At 42.1% G+C, this 24476-nt stretch overlaps 4 protein-coding genes across 6 annotated transcripts in view; 2 read left to right on the top strand and 2 right to left on the bottom strand.

Annotated features, from left to right (window-relative positions):
- The window catches only part of wdr7 (WD repeat domain 7), a 100131-nt gene extending 96946 nt beyond the window's left edge, over positions 1-3185 (bottom strand). The window contains exon 1 of one of the 3 annotated variants that reach the window (XM_085413396.1): positions 2897-3185. The gene's annotated coding sequence lies outside the window, so the exon portion shown is untranslated. The remainder of the gene's footprint in view (positions 1-2896) is intronic. The other 2 variants (XM_085413395.1, XM_085413394.1) reach the window with 2 other exon arrangements.
- Positions 3186-3872: 687 nt separating this feature from the next.
- On the top strand, positions 3873-15217 carry taf1c (TATA-box binding protein associated factor, RNA polymerase I subunit C). Its single transcript, XM_085413390.1, has 15 exons — positions 3873-4321; positions 4740-4851; positions 6529-6578; positions 6835-6933; positions 7998-8065; positions 8152-8402; positions 8613-8741; positions 8833-8950; positions 9050-9121; positions 9204-9339; positions 9486-9614; positions 9710-9905; positions 10016-10153; positions 12234-13615; positions 14191-15217. The coding sequence occupies exons 1-15, from the start codon at positions 4205-4207 to the stop codon at positions 14434-14436; spliced, it is 3243 nt and encodes a 1080-aa protein (XP_085269516.1). The 5' UTR covers positions 3873-4204; the 3' UTR covers positions 14437-15217.
- The window catches only part of ccni (cyclin I), a 30010-nt gene continuing 19991 nt past the window's right edge, over positions 14458-24476 (top strand). The window contains exon 1 of the mRNA XM_085413392.1: positions 14458-14595. The gene's annotated coding sequence lies outside the window, so the exon portion shown is untranslated. The remainder of the gene's footprint in view (positions 14596-24476) is intronic.
- ccng2 (cyclin G2) lies at positions 16491-23924 on the bottom strand. Its single transcript, XM_085413393.1, has 8 exons — positions 23292-23924; positions 20912-21072; positions 20692-20829; positions 20351-20601; positions 19672-19750; positions 19472-19570; positions 18605-18804; positions 16491-17105 (listed from the first exon to the last, which is right to left on the bottom strand). Exons 2-8 carry the CDS (start codon positions 21014-21016, stop codon positions 16973-16975), a joined length of 1005 nt encoding a protein of 334 aa, XP_085269519.1. The 5' UTR covers positions 21017-21072; positions 23292-23924; the 3' UTR covers positions 16491-16972.

The raw sequence follows: 24476 nt of genomic DNA, 5'->3' as shown, positions 1-24476 counted from the left end.
GTGACTCAAGAACAAATCTTATGCAAAGAGCGCTGGAGAGTTTTCCTTTAAACAACAACTCAAAAAACACAATACAGAGACCCAACAAAATCATGATAAAAATAACAACAATCATGCAGAACAACACATATAAGAAGTCAGCAAGAATGACTGTTAAAAAAAACCACAACTTCAGTTAAGCAATAACAGGGCAGGAAGTTTGATTCTGCCTTGTAAAGTGACATTTTATTTACATCCTTTTGATCGCCATTAAATCATTTATTGATCCATAAACAGAGCCAATGTCATCCTGGAGGAGACCACATGTTTAATCACGTGAGGCAAATCAGGCAATCATTCCAATCAGCATTAGTATTGATTGCAGTGACCCTTAGCTCCAAGGTGACAAGATTACTCAAAAGCAACAACAGAGCCTCCTGATACTCTCACTGTGGGAGCTCAAGAGTTCAGGACTTTGGACCAGCACACTCACAAAGTTAAACCATGCTGGAGTAGTGAAAACTAGGACCATTCATCCCCACTCATCATTTACTCATCCCCACTAAAGAAAAACTGAGGTGCAAACCAAAGCTGTGGCTCAAAAATTAACGAACGAATGAATCTGTGGTCCAAAATCCTGAGGTAAGTACTTAAACAGAGGCATGAACCCAGAAACTCATAAACCAATCTACAAATTAAATGGTGGCCCTAGAGCTGGGCGATAGAACGATAACGATATGTATCGCGATATAACTTTTACTCGATAGAGAAATTAAGCTATCGCGATAGACCTCGCCGCTCTTGTCCTTTTTTTTTTTTTTTTTTTTTTTAAAAAAGGTCAGCCAATCCAAATTAAGTAGCGCAGAGCCGAACCAATCACAGCCGCAGCGTCACGTCGCGTGACTTGTTACGTACAGCACAAGTGCCAAGCCGCACGTGTGTTTGTTTGGGAAGCAGCCAGCGGGTAATGGAGGCAGCGGGTAATGGAGGAAATGAGTGTGCCGACTAGAAAAATCAACCGAGCGTGACCGAAGAGAAAACAGATGATGGTTCCAATGCCGGAGAGATTGTCGAACGGAAGAGCCATAGAAGTTCCGTAGTGTGAAGGTATTTCGGCTATTTCAAGTCTGACAAAAAACAGAGTAGCGTGCACTGTAAATTGTGCCGAAAGCAAGTCTGGAAATACAATAAACTGGTGCATGCGTCACACTGTGTGCCACGTTATTGTTTCGGTGAAATGAATTTCTACAATACTGTTAATTCTACTCTCTGCAGTGTTTAAATGCTTACATATACACACAGTTACTGTCCCTCCACACTTACGACTCGGTTCTGCTTCTATGCCCCAGCTTTGTTTACTTTTCCCCACCGAGGCTTCTAGACTTCTGATTGGCCAACATTTCTGCACGGTTAGGAATCTAGTGCCACCTGCTGCTTTGGCATGTTCCTAGCAGCGTTTTTCTTCATTTCTGCCTTTATGTGTGGACGGGATTATTTTTTTTAAAACGAAAACGGAAAATCTCCGTTTTCAAAAATACCCGTGTACGTGTGGACGTAGCCTCAGTCTCTGACTGGAAGCGCTAATTCGTCATTCGGCTTTTGTCAGACTAAAGTAACTGTTACAACTGTTTGAAAAGCTCAGCTATACAACAAGGAGAGATTGAGAATTTCCTTTTAGTTCTCAGTTTATTTGATATTGACAAAAGTTAGTCAGTTTTGTCTGTTCTTCTGTAAAACAAACTAAGATTTATTTTTAGAATTAATATTTTGTTTCTAAGTGGAATTGACAATTTAGTCTGTTTCGTTTGTTCTGTTTTGAAACTTAAACGCTTTAGCGGCTGCCTTTTGTGTAGTTTGCAATATTTGCCTTTATTTATCTGAAAAAGTCTCATGTTCCTTAAGTACATCTACCCTGTTGAACTTATTATGGGAAATAAATATTTAAATAAAAACAAGCTGCTGATTATTTCACATTTTACTTGTGAGCAACGGCACATTTAAATCTTACAAATATAGTTATTTGGCTTATATCGTGATAGATATCGTTATCGCCTGAAATGAAAAAAACATATCGTGATATGAAAAAATCTCATATCGCCCAGCTCTAGGTGGCCCAAAACCTGAAGTAATGAGGTTGTACAAAGGAATAAATAAAACTGTGGCACAAATATCAGGATACAAATTGCAGTCATGGCTCAAAAAACCATGCTTCATGGGAAACTATTAAGCTGCTGTTGCCCAGGACACGAGAGATGTTCAGGAAGACCTCCTCCTACAAGTGCAGATTCTTCATGATGCTTTCCACCAGGTCAGCCATGGGTATACCGATAGTGAGCTTGATAACCAGAAGGACTTGGAAACTGAGTTACTAAGAGTAACTCCCGAGTGGGAAGTGAAACTCTGGCATTAACCCAAACAGTGGCCCCTGAAACGCGATCAGAAACGTTTTCACAGGCAGTACAGCCACGTGCTCACTTTACATCATATTTCTGCTCCTCTACTATTGAGAGTCAAAAAGGTTAATCCAGCTGCTCCAGTCCGACACAAACACACCATCAGTCTCAAGACAGTCACCCACACACAAAAGAGCAATAAAGCCAGACAAATAACACACACACAACGTAAACGTAATTAAGCCATCATCAGTAACCTTGGTGTCACTCGGGTTTAAAGCTAACACGTTTGGATAAAACGGAGATGTTTAATCCAAGGCTAGCTATTAAGCTGGCAACTGGAAAAATACCAGCAGCGGACATTTGATCTTAAATCTACCCATGAGTGATTAAAAGGATGCTGCACACCAGCTGCGCAATGATGTCTGAGACGCTGAGGCTAAACTACACCTGCAATGTCGGGACTTCCAGGTTAGCAGCGCAGCTAACGGAACCAAAACAGCGCTAAAACGTCTTTTACTCACCAAAAGCAGCGGCCTACTGGAACATTTCCCACTAACAGTGGGGCTGAGTGGTAAACGGTTCCCTCTGTGGGAAAATAAAACGCAGGAATACCCTTTTCTTGACTCGTTTCGTCTGTTTGTCCTAAAGACGCTCAGAGATGCTCGGTCAGCTGACCATAGGACGCCGCATCCGGTAAACGGTTTTCAAAATAAAACAAAATGCGCAGGGAATTCGTTATAAGTTGTGGCTCCTAAAATGCAGAAATCCACAAAAATCAGCGGAAAACTATAACCGGGTGCAAAAATAAAATACAATGAAATGGCTAGATGTGATATCATCGTGCCATACCTAAAAACAAAATTTTAAAGAAACACTTTTTTAAATAACTAAAATAATGCAAAGTTTGACAGCGATATGGAGCCTTAAATACAACAACACAGCAAAATGATAGTAATAATTAAAATACCACTAAATTATAGAGAATAATGTATTTAGTTTCAATCTCAGTTTAATTTGTAAATATTATATACAATACAATAGCTCTTGAATTTAATTGGAACTAACTACAACGCCGTAAATAAAACTAAAATAATAAAAGCAGATTTTTTAAAAAAAGTATGACTCTTGTCTATCGCCTTGATGCGATCGGTTAAAATAAGCTTTACTTTGAAATTTTGCTCGCTTTTGAAATGAAACCGAACACTTCCGGTATCCTCGGGGTTTTGTAATTTTTTCCATAAAACGACCATCAACTTTATTTATTTTAGTGTTGGTGGTGGTGTTTTCTCACTTGGGATTTCCTTTAAATAGTCCTACAAAATTAAACGCCTGTTTTTCATGTTGTTGTTTTTTTTGTTTGTTTGTTTTATTTTGGGGGTGGGTGGAGGGGGCGTTGTTCGTTTGTGTAAGTCTCATGACATTTTTCATTTAAGTTTGGAATTTTTGTTTTTGTCTTTTTAAGCTAACCGGAAGTCATTGTATTTGTTGTTGTTGTTGGCGCCAGCTGTAAAGCTTGACTTCCGGTAGTTTTGTCGTAGGGGGTCTACACGTGTTGGTGGACTAACTGAGGATTTGGGGTCATTTTGATGTCTACGTGGTCTGTTTTGGACTCCCGTGTGTTTATATATGATCGTGTTTAGCACCTCTGAGCGGGTGTCACGATGTTCAGACGAAAATAAATAGAAACACGCGCTCGCTGCCTGCGGCGGGATAGCTAACGTTAGCTGAACATGCCCGAACTTGTTCTTCAACACCGACAGAGAGACAGACAGGCATCGTGGACAACGGAAAACCCGACCGCAGTTTGAATGATTTAACATTAAACAAACATGGATTACCAGTTCCCACAGGAGCTTTTTCCATCGTTTTATAACTGCGGGCCGCCGAATTTGGTGCAGAAACACAATGCTGGAGGCTGGGCCAGCTACGACCAGGTCAAACCTCAGGTGGGTCCCACGTGGATAATTCCGTGACTCCAGATCTGTCCGCATTCCTGCAGGGAAAATAATTATAACTTTGCTTATATGATAATTCAAGGGGTAAAATAAACTAGATCGTAGCAATATTTATGTTTAAGGTCTTTAAACTGAGGTTAAGTTATCATAGTAATGTGTGTGACAAATTCTCCTGTTAATGTCTTTGTTTATTTTTATTTATCTTTTTATTTATCGGCAACCATGTGGTTTACACCTACCGAGTTACAGAACTGTTACGGCCCCTTTTTGGCTTAAACTACAACTTAAGAGATTTTTTAATATATTTCTTTCTCTTTTTTGTAACCCAGCAGGTGGCTTGACTGTAACTGTGGGGGTGTTAAATGTTAGGCTCCAACTTTATTCGTGTTGGATGTGGTTGCACTTTCAGGTTGGTTCTGGTCCTCTCTCCACCTGGACTTTCACATCCAGGCATCAGGTCGGAGGGGAGCTGTGGCGTCAAGTCGAGCCTGTGCCGGTCCCCCTCCTGGCTCCTAAACACGGTGAGTCCTCAGTAAAGCTGGGCGATATAAGATTTTTTCATAACACGATATGGTTTTTCATTTGAGGCGATAACGATATCTATCACGATATAAGCCAAATAACTATATTTGTAAGATTTAAATGTGCCGTTGCTCACAAGTAAAATGTGAAATAATCAGCAGCTTGTTTTGATTTAAATATTTATTTCCCATAATAAGTTCAACAGGGTAGATGTACTTAAGGAACATGAGACTTTTTCAGATAAATAAAGGCAAATATTGCAAACTACACAAAAGGCAGCCGCTAAAGCGTTTAAGTTTCAAAACAGAACAAACGAAACAGACTAAATTGTCAATTCCACTTAGAAACAAAATATTAATTCTAAAAATAAATCTTAGTTTGTTTTACAGAAGAACAGACAAAACTGACTAACTTTTGTCAATATCAAATAAACTGAGAACTAAAAGGAAATTCTCAATCTCTCCTTGTTGTATAGCTTAGCTTTTCAAACAGTTTTAACAGTTACTTTAGTCTGACAAAAGCCGAATGACGAATTAGCGCTTCCAGTCAGAGACTGAGCATGCACCAGTTTATTGTATTTCCAGACTTGCTTTCGGCACAATTTACAGTGCGCACTGCTCTGTTTTTGTCAGACTTGAAATAGCCGAAATACCTTCACACTACGGAACTTCTATGGCTCTTCCGTTCGACAATCTCTCCGGCATTGGAACCATCATCTGTTTTCTCTTCGGTAACCTTCGGTCACGCTCTCGGTTGATTTTTCCCTAGTCGGCACACTCATTTCCTCCATTACCTGGGGTGGCACGGCGGCTGGCTGCTTCCCAGACAAATACACATGTGCAGCTTGGCACTTGTGCTGTACATAACAAGTTACATGACGTGACGCTGCAGCTGTGATTGGTTCGGCTCTGCGCTACTTAATTTGGATTGTCTGTTCTTTTTTTTTTTTCTTTTTTTTAAGAGGACAAGAGCGGTGAGGTCTATCGCAATAGTTAAGTTTCTATCGAGAAAAAGTTATTTCGCAATTGTTACAGGAAAAATGATTCTATGTTTCTTTACCTTCTTTTAAATGTTCTATGATGCCTTTTGTCTGCCCTTTGCCTATGGTTAGATTAGTTTAGAATTATCTTTTTAGACTTTCCCAGCAAACACATCTTGTTTCTGGGACATATTGTTTTAGATTGTTTTATCTTCCCTAGCTCTCTGCTGACGAGACTAGCACCATATATGGAGTTGTTTTATTTTATCTGTTTATTATTTGTTATCCTGTTCTCACTGTCTCTGTGCTCTGTGCCTATAAAAATTACCAAGCCACTGTGCATGGTGTGAGTTGTTCTTAGCAGCTCACCCGTGTACACGTTTGATAAAGAAAGTAACTTTGTCTCATTGTGTCTTTATTTCTCCTGGGTTTTTTACAGAGTTTTCCCCCAACAGCAATACATATCGTTATCGTTCTATCGCCCAGCTCTAGTCCTCAGTCAGCAGATGCTCCTCTGGTTCAGACTCCTTAATAAACTGCAGTGACAGCTGTCATAGCTCAGGACCAGATTTTAACATCTAAGGGAAGATAAAGGGTGTGCCCAGAATATAGAGCAGTTTTTCTCTTTCAGATACTCTTGACTTCCATTGAATGTGTTTTTCCACATATATGTAAGTTAATTTTAACTTTTTTTTAGCTATTCTTTCGCCTTTGACACCTCCGGATCCAATGAACTTCACAGAGCATGTAAGTGAGCCAGTTTAAATCATAAAATCACAAAGAGACAAAATTTTATTTTGTTTGTTTGTTTTAGGGTTTTTTTGTTTTTGGTTTGGTTTTATTTTTAAGTTGTGTCTATTTTTTGTTTCATATATTTTTTCCAGTTTAACAAACTGAATTGTCTGGGCAGTGAAGAACTGTTTAATTTCTAATCAGCATTAAAGGGAACGAACAGTCCCAGATGACTCGTGTTAACAAACATTCATCTTTTCTTTGTGTTTAGATGAATAATTTTTTCATGGATCACTCCCTGGACGCCTTCGGCTGCATGAGCAACGTTCTGTCCGAACACTTCTCCTTTAAGCTAAAAGGGCAAAAAGAGGTGGGTGTCGTCACAATAGGGTTAAATTACTTCAGATGTGATCAAAATCACACCCTGATTTTATGGACATTTAATGTGGTGTCTCATTTGAGCATTTAATTATTTATTTATTTTATCAGCCCAAAAGAACACAGTGAACAAATTATGACTCTTCCTTTGAAAAGGTAGTTGCTGTTTTCCTTGCCGCTGATTGAGTGGATATCATTCAGCTCGATTTGTGTTTATACACACTCCAAAACCACAATCTTGGGCGAGGTGGAGGGCCACTCCATCCAGCAGGTGGATTTCATGCAGTTGGCAAACTCACTGAGGTTGTGGAGCAGAATATGGATTACCAGCTGCAGTACAGGATGAATGATTCACTGAAGAAGATGGATGATTTGGCAAATTTAATACAGCACAAACAGAACCTTAATGTAAAGGGCAGTTTAGTTTCAAATTATTTGCATTGTTTGGCTCCAAATATTAATCTGGTCTTTAAGATATTTAACAGAAGCAACCAAAAGCCACACTTTAACAGAGTGCCAGAAGACAGAGGTGAAAGAGGTTTACAGCATTTTTGGGACTGATGCCATTTACAGCAGAAGACAGGTGAAAAAGAGGAAATGCACAAAGTCTCAGAAATCAACATCCAGTGAAATGTAAACAAACTGGAGCCACAGACTTAAAATGTTTGTTTTCTGGTCCTAAACATTGTTCACTTTTGTATAAATGTTCTAAGAATAAAATTATTGCTTGGAGCCAGATACCATGCACACCTTTCTCAACTCTTTAAGTCATTGCCAGAATTGATCCACTCAGTCAGGATGTATTCATTAGCAAGCATCATTGTTACTATAGCCCAGAAACCAACTGGGCTATAGTAACAATGCAGCTTTTATGGTGTTGATTGCAGTGCTGACTATCGCCAAAAGGTGGAGCCTTGTTCTTTTTGTTGTGTTGGATCTTGAGCTGAGAGTTTCAAGCAAACATTAACAACAGATTTTGTTTAACGTAAACATTTGTATATAAACACAGAAGAAAGCCGTGCAGTCATTGGTCATCAGATTTCTGTTTGATTGCAGAAATATTTTAAGGATGCAGTGAGGATGGGGAGGGTGACCTACTTCCTGGATTTGCTGAAGGTTAAAATGTGAGTTGAGTTGATTGGTTGAAATTCCTGGATGTCGAAGCTTTCTTTTAGTTTTATTTTAATCACGTTTACCCCTCCCCACGCAGGTGCGAGCAGAAGTATCCCTGCCGGAAGCTGGCCCGGCACAGCTGCCAGCTGTATGACGTGGTGCACTCCATCCCTCCAGAGCTGCTCGGCTCACTGCTGTACGATGAGCTGGCGGAGCAGAGGGACCGCCTGCTGTTCTCCGAAGGAACCACAGGGGGTGCTCTGAGTTTCGTTCCCTTTTCACAGAGTGATGGTGGCTCTCAGCATGGCTGCCTCCTCTATCCTGGAAACCCTGCACTGAATACCCTCAGTATCCTTGAGTTTGGATTTAGGAAGCTTCTAAAGCAGCACTGTCAGAAATATTTTGGGTCCACAATGATCTTAAAACCATTTAAAAAAAAAAAAAAAAAACCTCTTTCACTTTTAAAGTACTCACTGGGTCAAAGCCAGGATTTCACATAACCATGGCTGCAGCCATCATTGGATAAAATGCGTCTTGCCCTTAACACAGTACCTGCAGACTTTCACAAGGTGGAGCTGCAGCACCACAGAAGCGGTCCTTTCTGTGTGGATACCAGCAGCAAACCGTTCAGCTTCCCACTTAGAGGCCCCGTCAGACAGATCAGCACCGCCTCGCTGTTTGGCGAATGTGAGAGCAACTGTGGGGAATATTTGGAGATGACTTCAGAGCACGGTGGTGTTTTTAAAGATGTTTGTTTGTTTGTTTGTTTGTTTTGCAGGTTGTGTGGCTGTGCGGTCGGATTACCTCTGTGGTGTTTGGAGGTTCAGTGAGAGAAATGAGCCGCAGGCACTCCAGGTGGTCAGCACGTCGGAGGTCGCGACCTGTATCAGCGCCAGGTTGGTGACAGTTCAAAGAGTGAAGTTGATGAGATGGATCTTTTTTGTGTGTGTATGGGGGCGCATGTGAGGCTAATCATCTCTGCTCTGTGCTGCCAGTCCTCATGTTTTAGGTGAAGTTCTGGTGGCGAGCGAGAGCGGAGCCGCAAACCTGTGGACGGTGGGGAAAGGGTGAGAAAGTCAATGCATTCTGCTCAGAGATGACAATGTTTAAAGGGAAACGCAAACTAAAATTGACCCTCTGACCAATCAGGATGCAGAAGGTGCGACATGAGGACAGCAACCTGTACTTCAACGCCAAGTCTCCATGGAGATGGTGCGAGTTCACTGCCCACCCGAGAGTGGTGCTGTATGCGGACAGGACGGGGGTGGACCTAACAGATATCAGGGTGAGTCAGGAGGCTGGTTAACGTTGGCGATTTTGCTTCTGTACTCCACCCCAGTGGATTTTAAATCAAATGACTCCTCCTACATCTTCTTCTTCTTTCATTTCACCATCTCTCCTCCTCCTCGCCCTCATCTTCTGTCCCTCCAGGTGAGTCCGGCCTCCTGCCACACTCTGTTTCGTATCAGCAGCACCGCTGATTGTCGGAGCGGAGAGAGACTTGTCCTGTCCAGGTATCTAGGAGACTCCCACTCCTTCCACCACCTAATCACCACTCAGGTACGCCCAGCATCACTTAAGATTTACAGGAAGTAACAAAACAGCTAAAACGTTAACGGTTCCACTTCACCTTCCTCTCTCTCACTTTTTGTCAGTACTCGGCCTACATCATGGACGAGCGCTTCCCGTGCGTCCCAATGCTCAAATGGGATCATATGATGACGTCTCCACCTATTTTCTGTCACATTGTTCCTGGCTGCGCCTCGTCAAGCTTGTCAGCTGGCGAAGCAACCACTAAGGTCCTGCTCAGCTCCCAGAGTTCTCAGGAAATTATGATGCTGCAGTATGCAGGTGAGCCACCAGGGGGCAGCATGGTTTAGTTACTTTCATATAGATATAGATATATAGAGATATAGATAGAGATATGGATTGAACATAAAAGTGAAACTGTGTGTGTTCAGGAGGCAGAGGGAACGCCTGTTTCAGTCGAGGTCCTCCTCAGGCTCTGCTCAGGCCCAGAGACAGTCTGAAACACCTCCCAGTCCAGATCCCTCACCGCTTGGACGTTGCAACCAACAGACTGTCCTCATATGCCGCAGGTGAGAAAGTGATGCTACAGTTTACGTGAACTATCAGTTGCAAATTAATTTAGCAGGAACCTTTAAAGTCTTAAATTTTTATAGGTTTTGATTAGACGTACCTGTAGCCCAGTCACAGTCACATAATCATAATGTGGCATTAGCCATCATCTGAAATACGCTACGTGTAGTTTTGGTTCATCTAATGTAGTTAAATAAGGTCTACCTGAACTTAACACAGTTCCCATGAGTTATTAAAGCCTTCACTTTTAGTTTCTAAGTTTTAGTCATGAATGTTAGAAAATGTATAAGATACATTAGCTCAGTTTATGCAGGCTCCATATTTGATCTATTAAAACAATTAAGTGGGAGGTGGAAGTTTTTTAACCCGTGTCACACCTCAAGCTTTAATGTTCTGGTGGTTAAAGTAGAAGATAGATGGATACAGTGGGGCAAAAAAGTATTTAGTCAGCCACCGATTGTGCAAGTTCCCCCACTTAAAATGATGACAGAGGTCAGTAATTTGGACCAGAGGTACACTTCAACTGTGAGAGACAGAATGTGAAAAAAAAATCCATGAATCCACATGGTAGGATTTGTAAAGAATTTATTCGTAAATCAGGGTGGAAAATAAGTATTTGGTCACCTCAAACAAGGAAAATCTCTGGCTCTCACAGACCTGTAACGTCTTCTGTAAGAAGCTTTTCTGTCCCCCACTCGTTACCTGTATGAATGGCACCTGTTTGAACTCATCATCTGTATAAAAGACACCTGTCCACAGCCTCAAACAGTCAGACTCCAAACTCCGCCATGGCCAAGACCAAAGAGCTTTCGAAGGACACCAGGAAAAGTATTGTAGACCTGCACCAGACTGGGAAGAGTGAATCTACAATAGGCAAGCAGCTTGGTGTGAAAAAATCAACTGTGGGAGCAATCATCAGAAAATGGAAGACATACAAGACCACTGATAATCTCCCTCGATCTGGGGCTCCACGCAAGATCTCATCCCGTGGGGTCAAAATGATCATGAGAACGGTGAGCAAAGATCCCAGAACCACACGGGGGGACCTGGTGAATGACCTGCAGAGAGCTGGGACCAAAGTAACAAAGGTCACCATCAGTAACACACTACAACGGCAGGGAATCAAATCCCGCAGTGCCAGACGTGTTCCGCTGCTGAAGCCAGTGCATGTCCAGGCCCGTCTGAAGTTTGCCAGAGAGCACATGGATGATACAGCAGAGGATTGGGAGAATGTCATGTGGTCAGATGAAACCAAAGTAGAACTTTTTGGTATAAACTCAACTCGTCGTGTTTGGAGGAAGAAGAATACTGAGTTGCATCCCAAGAACACCATACCTACTGTGAAGCATGGGGGTGGAAACATCATGCTATGGGGCTGTTTTTCTGCCAAGGGAACAGGACGACTGATCCGTGTTAAGGACAGAATGAATGGGGCCATGTATCGTGAGATTGTGAGCCAAAACCTCCTTCCATCAGTGAGAACTTTGAAGATGAAACGAGGCTGGGTCTTCCAACATGACAATGATCCAAAACACACCGCCCGGGCAACAAAGGAGTGGCTCCGTAAGAAGCATTTGAAAGTCCTGGAGTGGCCTAGCCAGTCTCCAGACCTCAACCCCATAGAAAATCTGTGGCGGGAGTTGAAAGTCCGTGTTGCTCGGCGACAGCCCCAAAACATCACTGCTCTCGAGAAGATCTGCATGGAGGAATGGGCCAAAATACCAGCTACTGTGTGTGCAAACCTGGTAAAGACCTATAGTAAACGTTTGACCTCTGTTATTGCCAACAAAGGTTATGTTACAAAGTATTGAGTTGTATTTTTGTTATTGACCAAATACTTATTTTCCACCCTGATTTACGAATAAATTCTTTACAAATCCTACCATGTGGATTCATGGATTTTTTTTTTTCACATTCTGTCTCTCACAGTTGAAGTGTACCTCTGGTGCAAATTACTGACCTCTGTCATCATCTTAGGTGGGGGAACTTGCACAATCGGTGGCTGACTAAATACTTTTTTGCCCCACTGTAATAACAGTTTCTGAGTCTGCAGAGGTTCACTGGGTTGTTTGTTTCCAGGTCTCACTTGCATCCAGAAGGCAGCAGAAGGTGGAGGTGGTGGCGAGGAGTGCATGTGCGTCCTCCAGCTGACGGAGGCAGGAGATATTTTCTATCAGATCCTGGAGCACAAGCAGCCGGACACCGACGAGTCACAGCCTCGAGCCGAGGAGGGTGATCTGAAGCCTCGGCAACAAATTAGTCCAGGAATGACAACACGGGCAAGGAAAACAGCTGAGAGCCTTCCACCTGATTCTCAGCTGATCATCTCCGAGACATCAAGTGACGAAGACGTCGTTGGGCCCACACAGGGTCCATCGAGGATTGTACCTGAAACACCGGAAAGAGGACAGCAAGCATCCAGCTTCTCGGAGGATTCAGAGTCAGAGATGAACCGGAACCGAAGGCGGATGCAGCTGCAGGTTGTTGTCAACGATGATTCAGGGGCGGAGGAAGAAATTGGATTTGACGTCGGTGTGAATGATAAAGCTGTTGAAGTGGAGGAAATTGTCAGTGGTACATCTCGGAGAAAGACTCCAGTAAAGCTGAGCAGTGGTGCTCTCGTCACATGGAAACATTGGCTCCAGAAACTGATGCAAAAAACCTATGAAAATAAGCACCGCTCACACCTCTTGCAGCACTTCAAAGCCAACACTCAAGGTCTGCTTTGTATTCCTGAAGGCAATCAAGGCACTTCACGGCAGGATAAGTGCATGCAAAGCCTGAGGAAGGAGCTGAGGTTGGGCATGTCCAGACGGTCACTGCTGGTTCACAGCATGGTCTCCACCTCTCTCAGGCCTCCACATGTAGTACCCTTACCAAACCAGTTTAACACAAATGTCTGGACAGATCCACTCAGTCACCGACTGACCCTCTCCTGGCAGGGTGAGGAGGCATGGCAGAAGTGGTGGAAGGACCAGCTGGGCTTCACCAAGGAGGCAAAGGTGCAGGCTCTGCGAAGGAGGAGGAGGAAAGAAAAAGAGGCGAAGCAAGCCACTGGACGTCGATTGAATCTGAGCGCTAGCTTTACCTCGTCTGTCAGCTACCAGTCGGCGCTGGATGACCTCTCTGACTCTGCGGGCTGGTCCTCCGGAGTCAGCCAGGCGGCGTGGTCAGACACAGAGGACAGAGGGAGGCTGTCTCAGTTCTTAAGTATGTCCGAGGGTGAGACTTCGAGGGCTGCGACGCCTTCCACCGTTCTAAATGACACTCCAACAGCAACTCCAACTCCCACCCCGACCGCCACACCACAACGTGATAAACGTAGCAACCCTCAGCAAACCCCCAGCAGGACCACCACCCTTCCTCAGACCCAGACACTCGGACTGGACTTCACACCAGCCAGTCAGAGGAGGAGCAAACGACCAGCAGACGACTACCTCGAATCTCTGTTCGCGCCACAGGTAGTAACATGTCTTAGATCAGGTGATTTAAAATGCTCACATACAGAAAGTGGGATTTATTTTATACTTTTATTAATTAATTAATTAATTTTTTCATATATCATAAAGAATAGAAACCTGAACAATAAAAATTGGTGTGAATGTTATTGTTTGTATAACAGGACCTAGATAGAATATTTGTACTTGATTTAATTAGATGAAACATTTGCAGAATTCGTTTCATCTAACAGATTATTTTATGAGCGTTTGGTGGCTAAAGGTGACCACTGGCAGCCAAAGTACAATACTGTCTCATGCAAAAATCCTTTAATCTGATTTTCAAAGTACCTGGCAGCTTAAACATAGTGTGTTAGCTTGGCTGACTGTTCTTCATTCTTTCTCACCTGAAGAGGACGGTTTCTGGGCTTCGTTTTAGGACCACTGCTGTTCTTTATATAATGTATTTTTTTATGCTAACTTGATACCACCCACCCCCAGTACATATACCGTAGGGCATATATCTTAAATCTAAAGGCATGAATAATAAATGCCCTTTTGTGACCTTTATGCTCGCATTAACTGGCTGATGTTTCCAGGATGATCCTTCGCAGAGCCATTACTTGGATGAGGGGAGCTCCACAAATCCACTCTTGGCCTCATCTCAGCTCCGCAGCTCCCAGTCCATCCCTCTCCGAAATTACAGTGTGGATTTGACCAGAATGAACTTCGGCTCGCCAGGCTCCTCTCAGTCAAAGTCTCAATCCTACTCTCAGTCCCAGAGTTCACAGGGTCGACTGTCACAGGCATCGCAACCAAAGAAGAAGTCTCGAATGGGATTTTGAAATGTTTACTCAGTCTGGGAATGTATTGTTTGGGATTTTGGGATTACGCTTCCTGGATTTGCTACACTGGAATGAAATGAGAAAACTTGGACACTGGATCTAAGCTAATCAAGGAGGATCACCTGTGTGACGTCTGGAGGAGTCACTGCAGACTGTTTGGTAGGACTGAATGGAATTTATTACCTCAGTTGTGTATGTGTGTGTCTGTGCGTGTGTGTGCATGCACGCAACTGACTGAGCTCATGTTCCTGTTTTATTTATGACTTTTTGTGACAAAAGCTGAGGGTCAACATGCAGGATTATTAAAACTGTAGAGAGTAATGGTGATAATTAACTTGAGATCAGCAAGGGCTGGTCCCTGAGTTATGCTAGGGTCTGTTATAACTATAAAGTCTAGATAAAGCTAACGAGCCTTTAACGTATCAATAATTTCCATAAAAATGATTCGAAAGATACCAGAAGTTGGTTTACCCAAACGCATTTCAGAAGATGATACTGTGAAGGCTATATTACTGCACCAAACAGCTGTCATCCAACTTTCACATATTTAATGCCAAAACCATTCCTGAAGGTCATAATGAACACGCCCACAAACAGCCGCCTCTCATCAACTGTCTGTGTGGTTAAATGTGCATTATTTAAAAAGCTTCTTGTCTATGACGTATATCTTTTATGTTTCTGTTTCACTCATTTTGCCAAATTTATGTTTCTGAGACTTTTCTACATCTAAGCAGAATTTAACTTATTTTCTCAATAAAACCACAACTAACATGAACAAAAATCTCAACTTCTCCTTTAAAGGGAAACAAGGGCAGAAACTTAAAAGACCAACCACACCTTCCACGTTCGTGGGGTTTTTATTTCTAAGTTCAGCTGTGGGTTTAAATTCAGCAGGTTGTGGCGTTCAATGGAAACGCTGTTAATATTTAGATGCGCTGCACTACTTATCATTCTTGATTATTTGTCAGATGATTCATCTCCTTCCATAAAGGACGACCCAGTGTATCTTCTATGAAAGGAGGTAGTAAAGGAAGCACGGAGGCACCTTTGCTTTATTTAGAGAGAGCTTCTGTTGTGGCTGTCGGGCAGAAACTTCCAGGTCTTGTTAGTCAGTTGGGAAATTTTCTAAGAAAACTGTCTTTTGGTGGCGAAAGACTGTTGAAGAGTTTGTGCCTTGTGTACAGTCTCAAAAAGCAGTTTGTCCAGCTCAGAGTCGTTTTGATGAACATTTGGTTGTAAACTGGGTGGCCAAGTTCACAGCTGGAGAAAGGTGTCATTTGTTTGTTTGGGTTTTTCTTTTTTTTTGGGGGGGGTCCAGCTTTACTGGAGTCAACGCACCCAAGTTGCACATGTGGCTCTTAAATGTGTTTTAAATTCTTGGATGTGCATGAGTGCTGTGCCTGTAGAGAAATGAGCTGCACTCAGGTTCAGGTTTGATTGATGGAGTAGTTTTTGCTTGCAGACATGATTTAAAGGGGAAAAAAGAAACAGACGAGATGTTTAAAAATAATATTTTTATAAGATTATTCTTTTCTTCTTCTTTTTTTTCTTTTTTTTTTTTTTAAGTACAGGTGACCAAAAAAAAAAGAATAAATAACTTAATATCTACAAAAAATTAAACTTTTTTTGTACAGCATTTACACTTTTACATATTTTTGTATGAACATTTTTGATATTTTTCAACTTTTTTTTGACACTTGGTCACTATTATTTAGTTTCATACAACAATCTCTGAACAGTTTCAAACACCACAGACGACATTCCTTTTGTTTTTAAGCTACATCCTAACATTGGCAACTTCAAATTTAAATCCGAGCCATACTTTCAAACACATCCATAAACACACGATCGTTAAATGTTTTTCCAACCTCCACTTCCATTTAACACTTGAAATTACATTTAAAAATAATAATAATAAAACTGTGCAAATTAAACTGAAACAGAAGACCGGAGCAGCCGCGGTCAGAAAGTTTCCAGTTTGAACTGGAGAACACGCCACTGATACATCTTTAGGTTGCTCTCATTTACTTTAAAGTCCTGATTTATCACATGAGATTCGACTAAAAGAAAAATTGCGACCACTGCTGCTTTCAGCCTCTGTACGCCAGAGAAACGCCTCCTACTCCTTAAAACAGTCTTGGATTAATAACAGTCAAAAGACATACTCAAAAACAAACGCCACGTTTTGGCAAATTACTCTTCCAGCCCGATCTGACATTTTAGCGACCGTCATGTGTCTGCTAGCTCAGCACCTTGAAGACCAGGCTGCCCAGAGTTTATCTGCAAAACATCACTTATATCCTTACAAAAAAAAAAGAAAAAAAAAAACTTGCATCCTGGAATGTGACATCTCAACATGCACCGACACATCTACAAACTAAGTCTATCAAATCTACCTGGAGGATGTCTAACCGCTCAGCTGCCAGTTGTGCTATTCTCCACCAGCACCAGAGCTTATTGAACAATAAATTAAAAAACGGCAGGAGAACACGGGGTGGTGGGGGGTGGAAACGGCGAGGCACGGGCGGCAGAGGCTTCAGGCATAGAGGTATTGGCGTTGATTTTGGCGACGGAGGTGAGGAGGGAAGAAGGAACCTTCGGCATCGCTGCCCAGAGAACTGCTGAGAGACTCTTCACCCGAGCTCATCATATCCTCACACGAGTCCTCGCTGTAGACACACAGAGGGAGGTATGAGGTCAGTACAGTCATATGTAGAGGCTTTGGCAAGTTGATACGACCATGGTAGTAACTTCCTGAGTCACGTTAATAGTGGTAGCATCTGACATGTAACACTGTTAGTATCTTGCTAAGCTCTCCTGCTTTGGCGTGTTTTTGAGGTGAATTTGGACTGTTAGTATCTCGTCAATTTCAAGGTGAACAATTAGTAGTGCGTGTGGAGTGGTTGTACCTTGCACAGGTATGTTTGGAATGAGAGTATCTTAATTGGGGTTGTTTTGAAGTCTGTGTCTGGTTTGGGTGTGTTTTTGTATCAGCAGTAGTCTCTGTGGGCTCTTAATGAGTAAATCTGTTTCATCCTTCTCATCACCCTCTAAAAATAGAAAATTAATCTGGTGCATTGGGGTATTTTCACCGAAAAGCTAAATCATAACATTTTTCAAAATTATTTTAAATCAATTAATCAACCACCATTCATTCTTAATTTAATTGGAGTTTCTTGGCAGTAGAACCAACTGAAGGCAGTTGGAAGCTGCACTAAACCAAACAAACAAACAAAAAAAAAGCATTAAGTGATAGAAACTGATCTCTTCTAAATCTATTTGGTCATTTCTGATCTTGCTGAGAGGCACTGGGATGGAGATGGGCTGAGCAATGAAAGCAAAACAAAACCAGTCAGCTGTTTCAAACTTCCGCATATCACTTAAGACTATCAGCTGATCTCATGTTGTCTGACTCAGCTGACTGAACTGTTAAGGTGTGTAAAGATGTTTGTTGATCGGGAGCTTTGTGTACTCAGCTTGTGCTTAAATACCCGCCCACTGGAACCATGTCTGTTCCTCTTTTCGCTTTCAACACACTGACGTAGAAATAAAAAGGAGCTGTCCTTGATACATAAAGGCGAGGCCACCCTGGCTTCATGTGACGTCATGGAAACAGTTGTGTCAGTGGGATGTGACTGGCTGGGAGATATGAGAGGCCCTGACAAGCTCAGACAGTTTCAACACAGGAGAAACTTCAGTGTTGCCGCTTGTTGCCACAGGAAAGTGTTTACTGCAAATAAAATAAAAGAAACGCAGAGCTCTCTCCACTGATTTAAACTTCATTTCATAGATTTTTCTGACTTTATCAGCACCAGAAACAGTAAGTGTCCTCCTTCACTGCTGTTACACTTGCTCTAGATTACCTGACAGAGACTTTTCAGGGCGTTTCTCTGTGCTGCGTCACTGCAAAGGCTGAAATATTTGGCGTATGTGATGACACAAAGGGTGTGTTTGGTTCCTTTTTCATTTAGCCTCTGTTTTTGTAGTTGTTGATGGTGGTAGGAGTGTTTGAAAGAAGTGATCAAATCAGAGTGAAACTGAAGCCAGTACAGTCAGTCTGATTGGTTTCTATAGCTTGAAACAAGTCACTAAGACCAAGAAATTCAGGATCGGTTGTGTTTTTGGAGGTGTGACGGCAGTGTTGCTTGGGTGTGTTTGGGGTCCTCACCTCTCGCTCTCATCCCAGCAGCCCTCTGGGATGGTGGGCAGTTCGGGGACACTACGGTAGCTGTGCAGGCTCTGGGCGGTCCGCCGTGACACGATCCACTGCAGCTTCCTGTGGTCGGGTTTGCTGCACTCGGGGGACGCGTAGTCTGACAGGCACTGGGCCACGCATTTGCTCCACAGCACCAGGTCAGCATCAGCAATCTGAAAACAAATAGGGGAGCAGATCAGTCTAACTGTCTGCGCTTCGCACTGACAAGACGACGGTGTGTTTAAAACTATCCGGTTACTTAACAATTAAACAGAAACCTAGTGGTGTTGGTGATTTGCAAGTGTGAGAAAGACAAAAGGGCTAAAGATCAATGACATCAGCTCCTTTTTAACATGGAGCCATCACAACATGCCAGGTTACATAACTACAGACATCAACATAAAGAAAATATTCTGGACCAGAGCTGGGCTAAGAATAAACACTCTCACGATACACGGCTGCTGCTATTCATAACTCGAGTGCTCACTTCTTCTATTTAAAAACTGGAGTCTCATCTTGAAGCTGCAAGTCCGCAGGCTGTAAGGATAGTTAATAAAGTTGTTCACATTTGCCAAGTAAAAGTCTGAACATGTATTAAAAATGCCTCCTGTGTGCGGCTGATCCAGGAAAATGCCCACACTAATTCTCTTTTAATGGAGTCATGAGACATCTGCTAATTTAAACTTCTCATTTCCTCTGAAATCCACCTGCTCTGTGTTGTTGACTTTGGTGTAGAAAATCTATTTCTCAGTTTTTTTTTTTCCCCATGATTTGTACACCTTCCCCTCCCCGGATGAGTTGTTGTGTAATGAAGTCATGCACTGTTTGGCAACAGCCTACCTTGAGGTGTCTCTGGATGTGAGAGGTTATTTCCAACATGTCCTCTGACTGAACGGCTTCAATCTCCTGCCTCAGCAGTGCCAACGCAAGGACGGACGGCTGGAAGGAAAAGAAAAGAAAACAGTTAAACAGGATCAGTGTTGTGTCAAGAATAAAATGCATTTGTCAGTTTTTAACCAGGACAGACATGGAATTGTTACCTTTGCTTTGGAGAAGGAGATCCGGCACAGACAGGCTTTGAGCTGAGCCTCCAGCTTCTCCAGGCTGAGTGTAGTCTTCCTGTTAGGACAGACACAAACATGCAATCAGGTTCGGGTCTTTAACAATTCTCGAACACACGCAATCATCAGTTTTGTCCACATTGCTATTATTATTAATAGCAATAAACTGAGAATCGAAAAGGTGGCTCAACATTATCTTTGTCAGTCACAAGTGGTCAGCCGATTAGTGTTCAGTTTCACAACCAGGTGGCAGTGGTAAACACACTTAGCAGGACTGGGCAACTTAAAACACTGATGTCAAATATGAGGACAGTTAAATTCTGTGCAACTCTTCAATTAACTTAATTTGCTCTAAACAAAACAAACTGGTGTAAACTCTGATGTGGCATTTTGACCCAAGCTGAGCTGGTTAAAAACAACACGGCAGGGTTACATAAGAGCAAAGTTTTGTTGCCAACAGCAGAAAACGGGTGTTATCAGTGCACTTCAGTCAGACACTGCCTGCTGCCCCACATATCAAGACTTTTTGCCAATCGAATGTCGTCCAGACTTTTGAACCCAATCCGGAATCATCAAGCTTCCAAACATCAACTGTAACGGATCATCTATTTGCAGACACAAATCTGAATATGTAACCTCGTGTTCGTAAGGGCCTCACCTATCGGTGCAGTGCGATAGCGCGATCTGGTGGTACAGGTGCAGAAAGGTTAAGGCGGTTACGGCTTTGGACTTGAAGTTGAGCTTCTCGGTGATGATCTTCTCCATCCGTGCGAGGTCGGACACAGTGAACCGGCATTGTCCGATGCGGATGAGCTCGTCGGTGGGCGTCAGGTTGCACTCCTCCTCTGTCACTTTGGCTGCTATGTGGAGGCAGCTGAGGCTGATGCAGGACAGGTGCTTGGGCTGGATCTGATGGGAGGAGAGACAACAATTAAGTAAAGAAACCTCTGAAGCTAAAGTGTGCAGTGTCTGCTCCTAGCAGGTGTGAACGTCTCATACCTTCATCATGGCGAGGAATCTGTCCAGCAGGTTAACAGCCAGGACGAACGTCTGCGTGCTGTAACCGAAGAAGCTGGTCAGACTCCACAGATCCTCCACTTTGGCATCTCTGCACTTGGCCGAGATCCGACTGTCACCCTGGAGAATAAAGACACACTGTTGATTAATTTCACAGTTATTAAGAAGCCTGTTAGCAATGCTTAGATCTACAGGTGCCCACCGGCGCTGTGGATTCAATGGCGCTGAGTCCCATTACTTTGGGGAGGTAATGCACTTCCTGCTCACAATTCACCCTCAGCTCCTTCATCAGCTTGAAGGCATCCATGTCTCAGCTGGCACTGCAGGAAGTGATCTTTCTTTTTTAAAAACACAGTACCGACACTGCAAGGAAAGAAAAGTCACAAAGTTTAGTTTTTATGCTGTAACCTAAGAAAAGGCCGACTTACAGCCTTTGCTGTGAGCTTGTGCTCCTCGGCAGCTACAAGACTGTCATAGTTCAAATAGTTGCAAATCGTAACTGAAACTAAAAGCATTTTTGTAATACACATACATAACAGGATTTCTGCAAACTCTCCGTCACAATGAAGAGCAGAGCAGAAGTTTGGAGTTTCCCCTGAGGTGAGTTTGTTATGACATTTTACATGTTATGAAATTCACTTCTAACCAGAATTTTCTGATTTCTTCCTAAATCTGCTTTTCTCCATTTTGTTTGTTTAAAAAAAAAAAAAGTGACTTTTAACTCATTCACTGTCATCGACGTCTATAGCCGTCAATGGCAGTGAATGAGTCAATGGGTTTAACTCATTCACTGCCAATGGCTGGCAGTGAATGAGTTAATCACACTTATGCCTCTAACTATTGAATGATACAAATCTAGATTATATTTTTAAATCCTGTTTGCATCCTGGCAGCTGCCTGATTTACCTGCTGCCTTATCTGGCAGGTTATTCAAAGTCACCAGATGCACAAACTTCTTTCCACAAGGACGTTTGGACTCAGCTCAATCAAGCAAAATCAACAGAGCCTCTGGGCAGTTTAACATTCTACAGCAGCGCCACTCATGCAACAATTAGCTCTTTTCTGTACCTGTAGCTCACGACTTCTTCATGATTCGTTTTTTTGCACATTCGTTTGCATTTTAGTTTTGTTCCATAGTTAACATTTTACTTAACTTTTCATTATATTTTCGAGATTTTTGCCATTTAGCAGGGGGTTTATTTACTGCATTCAAACATCTGTAGGTTACCCACCCAAAGAGGGTTTGGCCTTTCCTGACAAAAAAAAAAAGGTCTCTGTGATCATATGAAAATATTTTGAACCTTTTTGCTGCGTGAATAGACTTGTCGTGAGTATGGCAACAAACTCACTGCCTCAACTATAGAGGGAGGAGAGCTGCTAATGAACACATCCCCTCCCCCCAAACACCACATCCCCACCAAGAAAACCATGTTAAGCTACTAAATTCTATTTAATTTCTATTTGAGGAATTATGTGGCACATTGTTTTACTTATTATCCTCTATTAATCTTTTGTTTTATCGTATTATTTGCTCCGTTTTATCAACTTTTTGGGAAAAATAAAATCCGGTTTTACTGTATTTCACACAGAGCAGAAACAAACGCTTTCTAGTCTGTTTTATTGTAGACGCCTGAGTATATCATGAGAATAATGTGAATGAAGAGGACACATTTGAGGTGAAGTCTTTGGAATCGTGTCAGATAATCTGTATCCAGGTTGAGGATCTAAGTTAATCACTCGGTCGTTGCTAAACTGCTACACTGTTACCGTGTTGTCACACGACTTCACATTTTCGGGTACATTGTTGCTAAACTGTTACGTGACTGCCGTGCACTCTCAGTCTGGGGGTCAGAGCCCAGGGCCCGGCCCACTTCCCTCAGCTGGGCTTCGGTGTCAGATTTCCGCTTGTCTACGTCTTCTCGATCCCCTGACCGAAAAACAAGTACCCCTTTTTCCTGTTATGGCTGTAAATTAACGACCTAAAATACAAATTAAGTTGCCCCACACGTCTAAAAACACTGTTTTTGTCTTTTGGTTTTGTTTTTTGAATTTTTGTAGTTGATGTGGACGGTTAGCCTCCGCTAGCTAATGGTTTAAATCCTCTGTAGTCGGAGCGGGGGGAGGGGCTTCTGTTTAAAAATGATGAAATATCTTAACTATTTTACTACGGAAACACGATTACCCACACAGATATTTAATAATTGAGAACTAGAGCAGAGAGTTGACTTAATAAACCGATTATATGTCATTGCAGTGGTTTGTAAAAGTGAGTTTAACCGAGCTTAGAAAAAAGGAAAACGGGTCCAGATGATACCAGCTACAACAGCGAAGAGAAGCCTCTATGCTGTACGTGCAAACTGAAGCAAACATATCAATTTTAAGGAAAAACACACATTAAATGCTTTTAATCTAATGTCAGAACTATAAAATTCACCTATTTGCTATTTTTAAGCGCTTCTGGACGAGTTCCTGTCGACAGTAATGAAAAACCTTCAAAAACAAAAAACGACACTTTACTCGCTCAAGTGAACGCTCTAAGTAAAATAAATGCAACTGTGATGTATTTTAATGGTTTACTCTACCTGTTTCTGTGAGTTAGATCCACATATTTGTCCTGCTGTGGCTTATTTTTCTTCTGCTCTTCTTTCGTCTTTCTCTTTTTCTGTCCTTTGTTGATGTTGAGTGAGCTCACGCCTACTTCTCGACGTCACCCGGCCACAACCAATCAGACCCATCGCTTTACGAACAGCTGTCCCCTTTTTAGGGTGTTAAAGGCACAAATTGCAGCTCGATTCTGGTGTTTTTGTACCACCGTATTAGCATTTTCACCATATTTACACTGGAGATAGATAACCCAGCTTCAATCCACAGATACAGCTCGGAGAAACGGAAACACAGCGTTTGGATCGCGAGAAACAAGCCCACCTTGAGTAACATTACCGTGAGCCAATCAGCAAACCGAAGTTTGCTGCGTTCAAATAGTCCGCCCAAAATGTAATGTTTTGATTGGATCGTGCCTACACAGAGACCTGACGCAATCATAGCATTACGTAGTGCCTTTTTTGGACAGTTTTTTTTATTCATTGTCTGTGTCAGATGTGAAACAATATGTCTGTAAATGGTTAAACCTCAATTCCACCTTAAACAAGCATACCAGTGTTTTTATATACTCTAAGATCTTTCAGATGTAATGAAGATGTTTATATTAAATAAGAATTCAACACAAAAGTGATTAAATTCAAAGATACTGTGGCAAGCCCAATAAAGTTTATAAAAACAAGCGGAATGGGAGATTCTACACCTGGGTTCATGTAACATCACAATGAACCAGAATGAGAATATCTTCTGATGTATTGTCAGGAGTTATTTGGTAAGTTATTTTAAGACCCCAGTCTAAATTAATGGGTATATAGCTAAAAGTCCAATTTAACATGAAAACATCATGTATAGAGTCAGATCTGATAACACTAAAGTAAGGCTTTATAAGCTTTAAGTCTCCCATATGTTTTTAGCTATGGTTTTATTGAATTATAAGTTATAATTCAATAACAACTGCGAAGGTTATAAATTATAACCTTCGCAATGAAACACAGAAGTACTTCAAGAATAAAAATATCAAATATGAAAGTTCATGATTTTACTTTTATGCAACCCTGGTGGCGAAACCAACCAGGGTTTGCTTGAAAGGTGTGACTGCTGAATCCATTGATATGCAAATATCAGTGGGTAAGGGATATCTAAATATGCACTAACTTACATACATTTCC

Source organism: Rhamphochromis longiceps, linkage group LG7 (assembly GCF_057381845.1).
Source record: "Rhamphochromis longiceps isolate RC_006_pf linkage group LG7, R_longiceps_female_GT1.1, whole genome shotgun sequence".
In the NCBI taxonomy this organism is placed as follows: Eukaryota; Metazoa; Chordata; class Actinopteri; order Cichliformes; family Cichlidae; genus Rhamphochromis; species Rhamphochromis longiceps.
This window is presented reverse-complemented; position numbering and strand designations above follow the sequence as displayed.

What these genes read in the sequence shown, in the direction of transcription:
- ccng2 (XM_085413393.1), bottom strand. Translation starts at nt 21,016, where the DNA reads ATGGATGCCTTCAAGCTGATGAAGGAGCTGAGGGTGAATTGTGAGCAG. An exon ending in ACATCCAGAGACACCTCAAG is followed by an intron (nt 18,805 to 19,471) that starts GTAGGCTGTTGC and finishes ATTTGTTTTCAG; the next exon opens with ATTGCTGATGCTGACCTGGT. An exon ending in TGCTGGGATGAGAGCGAGAG is followed by an intron (nt 17,106 to 18,604) that starts GTGAGGACCCCA and finishes GTGTGTCTACAG; the next exon opens with CGAGGACTCGTGTGAGGATA.
- taf1c (XM_085413390.1), top strand. Translation starts at nt 4,205, where the DNA reads ATGGATTACCAGTTCCCACAGGAGCTTTTTCCATCGTTTTATAACTGC. An exon ending in CAATGAACTTCACAGAGCAT is followed by an intron (nt 6,579 to 6,834) that starts GTAAGTGAGCCA and finishes CTTTGTGTTTAG; the next exon opens with ATGAATAATTTTTTCATGGA. An exon ending in ACTGTCCTCATATGCCGCAG is followed by an intron (nt 10,154 to 12,233) that starts GTGAGAAAGTGA and finishes GTTTGTTTCCAG; the next exon opens with GTCTCACTTGCATCCAGAAG.